The following is a 3097-nucleotide window of genomic DNA, read 5'->3' on the forward strand; positions in this document are numbered from 1 at the left end:
GGCTCCGGTGGCCGCGTGGACGCGCACCTGCTCAGTGCGCTGTAACTGACCCAATGCAGCCTCTCACGTGCTCCAAGCACGCAGCTTGTTCTCTATGTTTCGCTCTGTATAAACGACTCTGACAACCTCATAGTTAATCTTTTTGAGGATCCATGATTTCCTTGGGATAAACGTCTAGGGGTGGGATTTCTAGGTCAAAAGATGTGACATTTTTAAGGCTCTCAGGATGCTCTAGCCGAATTTACCTAAGCATGAGCCCCCTGGAACAGGAGGAGGGGACGACAGGCAGACTCCCTGTACCGCTGCATCTGGGGGCTTTACATGGCTCTGGGAGTAGTTCACTAACTGCACTTTTGTCTGCAATCACCCCGATTATAAGAGTTCATTGGTGAGTCTTGTGACCGGACGTTCTGGGTCAGGATCTGGTGGTAGACGTGATGATGGGGACAATCTTCCCAATTTGGATGAGGAATGCAGTGCTGAGGTTGAGACTTTGCCAACCAGAGCAGAGCCGTTCGGCTCTGGGGCCAACATGTTATTTGCTTTTCTGTTTTTTAGACGATCCCCTAATTATTGCTTGGAATTTATATTATGCTATCCTACACTTACCCTTGCAGCACGAGCAAATATATTCTCGTTGCTCAAAGTATGTTTGGATCCCGCCTTAGGAACATCTCCAGGCCCCGTATGGTGCCATGTGGTGGGACATGAATGATAGGAGCCTAGCACCGCTGGTGAATAATGGTGGTGGTGGTGTTGATGGTGGTGCTGATGGTAGTGTGTTGATGGTGGTGGTGAAGATGGTGATGGCGATGGTGGTGGTGGTGTTGATGGTGGTGCTGATGGTAGTGTGTTGATGATGGTGGTGAAGATGATGATGGTGATGGTGGTGGTGGTGTTGATGGTGGTGTTGGTGATGTGTTGATGGTGGTGATGTTGATGGTGATGTTGATGGTGGTTATGTTGATGGTGATGGTGATGGTGGTGGTGAAGATGGTGTTCATGGCGGTGATGATGGAGATGGTGGTAGAGATGGTGGTAGAGACGGTGTTGATGGCGATGATGGTGTTGATGGCGATGATGGTGTTGATGGTGGTGTTGATGGTGATGGCGATGGTGGTGGCGGTGATGATGGAGGTGGTGGTGTTGATGGTGATGGTGTTGATGGTGGTGATGTTGATGGTGGTGCTGATGGTGGTTATGGTGATGGTGATGGTGGTGGTGAAGATGGTGTTCATGGCGGTGATGATGGAGATGGTGGTGAAGGTGGTGTTGATGGCGATGATGGTGTTGATGGTGGTGCTGATGGTGATGGTGATGGTGGTGGCGGTGATGATGGAGATGGTGGTGGAGATGGTGGTGGAGATGGTGGTAGAGACGGTGTTGATGGCGATGATGGTGGCGATGGCTTACTACACTCAGCCAGTGCTCTTGTGCCCCTGCAGGTGGAATGCATCGATGATCATAATGCCAACGAGGCCCTGGAGGAGGTAACTCTGGGTGGGGACATGATGCAGAACACGCAGCCGCTGTCCTGCGGCCTCCTGCGGCGTGCCTGGTGGAAGCTGGGCGGAGGCGGGGAGGGCCAGAACCCGCTCTCGCTCTGCGCTCTGCAGCCAGACGCCCCCAGGTCATCACGGGAGTCTGTGCTCAAACATTCATTTCTAAATCCGGATGCTGACGACTTAGGATTTCTGTTCTCAGAGAAGATAAAGTGTAAATATAGATTATAGGTTCCTAGGCTAATCTACCAATAATTATCTTTTAAAATACTTTTTTTCTTCAATTATAAAAGTATTAACTACAGCAGAAAATTTAGAAAATACAGACTTGTAAACTGTTTCACGTTCCTTAAATCTACCAGTCAGAGTGACAGTGGCATCCTCCGTGATGTGAATGACACAGCAGCCGCATGCGCTCCGATCCTAGGCAGAGGCGAGCGGCGTGCTCTGCCTTCTCGGATTTCACACGAAGCTAGACCCTACCCTCCCATCTAATGGCCACTCGTCTGTCTTCTTTCCGGAATGGCCAGCTTTCGGCCCTTGCCAGCAAACAGCTGTTCAGTCCACAGCGTGACTGACGCACAGGGGTGGCCACGTCTGACAAAGTGAAGGAAGGCCCACCTGTGGCCCACCCGTAGCCCCCACGCCCTCCCGGCCTCTCGCGGTCCCTTCCCCACGCCCCAGGCGACCTGCTTCCATGCCCGCTCCCCACAAGCGGCCCTCCTTCTGGCTCTTGGTCGCTAAGGTCGCCATGTCTGCTGCCCAGTGGCGTCTCTTCTCGAAGCGCTTTCCGCTGGGGGCGCGGCCCTGGGGCAGGAGGCCAGGCGGGCCTGGGCACATCAGCGTCCCCGCTCCCTTTGGCCACGCCGCCTTCTCCAGCCAGCCCTGCCGGGGCTCTCTTTCCTATACCCCTGGCGCTCTGCCTGCTTCCTGTCGCTCAGTCCTCACGACACCCCGGTGAGATGACCAGCGCTTTCGGATGAGGCCGGGAGGCGCCGGTGGAGGTTTGTCCTCCGACCGGCACCGCCAGCACGTGCTGGACACAGGACCCGCGCCTGGCTTCTGCCCAGGCTGCACGCTCTCCTCGCGCCTGCTCCCTGCCCCGCTCGGAGCTGGGGACGCGTCTCTGCCGGGACGGGGGAGACAGCGCTGGCTGGGACACGGCGCTTCCCAAACATCCTTTTCTTCTGCTCTGGCGCCTGCAGCTGATGCCGCTGCTGAAGCTCCGGCACGACCACATCGCCTTCTACCGGGAGCTGTTCATCACCTGGAATGGCAAGGTGGGTCCGAGCCCACCCCTGCGGGCCCGCTGGCGCTCGGCGGCTGCGGGAACGGGGGACCGAGCACAGAGCACCCCCACATGCCATCGCAAGCCCGCCTGTGGCAGTGGGGGCTCTCTGGGTGTCGTCCCCTGTGAGCCCCGCCTCGGGCTCAGTGGGGGAGGGGCTGACAGGCTGAGAGAAACAGGAGCCTCCCCTGTAACTGTAACTCACGGGGAGTGCATGGCGCATCCGGAGGGAGGCCCGCAGCATGGCCCCAGTGCCCAGAGCATTCAGCTCCTGAGCTCGTCCTGCACCAAAGGCTCAGTGCGTCCG

At 56.6% G+C, this 3097-nt stretch overlaps 1 protein-coding gene across 1 annotated transcript in view; it reads left to right on the forward strand.

Moving 5' to 3' along the window:
- Nucleotides 1-3097, forward strand: part of STKLD1 (serine/threonine kinase like domain containing 1) — a 24275-nt gene that overhangs the window by 6499 nt on the left and 14679 nt on the right. The window contains exons 3-4 of the mRNA XM_023536469.1: nucleotides 1446-1490; nucleotides 2708-2782. Of these exons, the coding sequence (XP_023392237.1) occupies nucleotides 1446-1490; nucleotides 2708-2782 (120 nt within the window). The remainder of the gene's footprint in view (nucleotides 1-1445; nucleotides 1491-2707; nucleotides 2783-3097) is intronic.

Source organism: Pteropus vampyrus, unplaced genomic scaffold, assembly GCF_000151845.1.
Source record: "Pteropus vampyrus isolate Shadow unplaced genomic scaffold, Pvam_2.0 Scaffold157, whole genome shotgun sequence".
Lineage (NCBI taxonomy): Eukaryota > Metazoa > Chordata > Mammalia > Chiroptera > Pteropodidae > Pteropus > Pteropus vampyrus.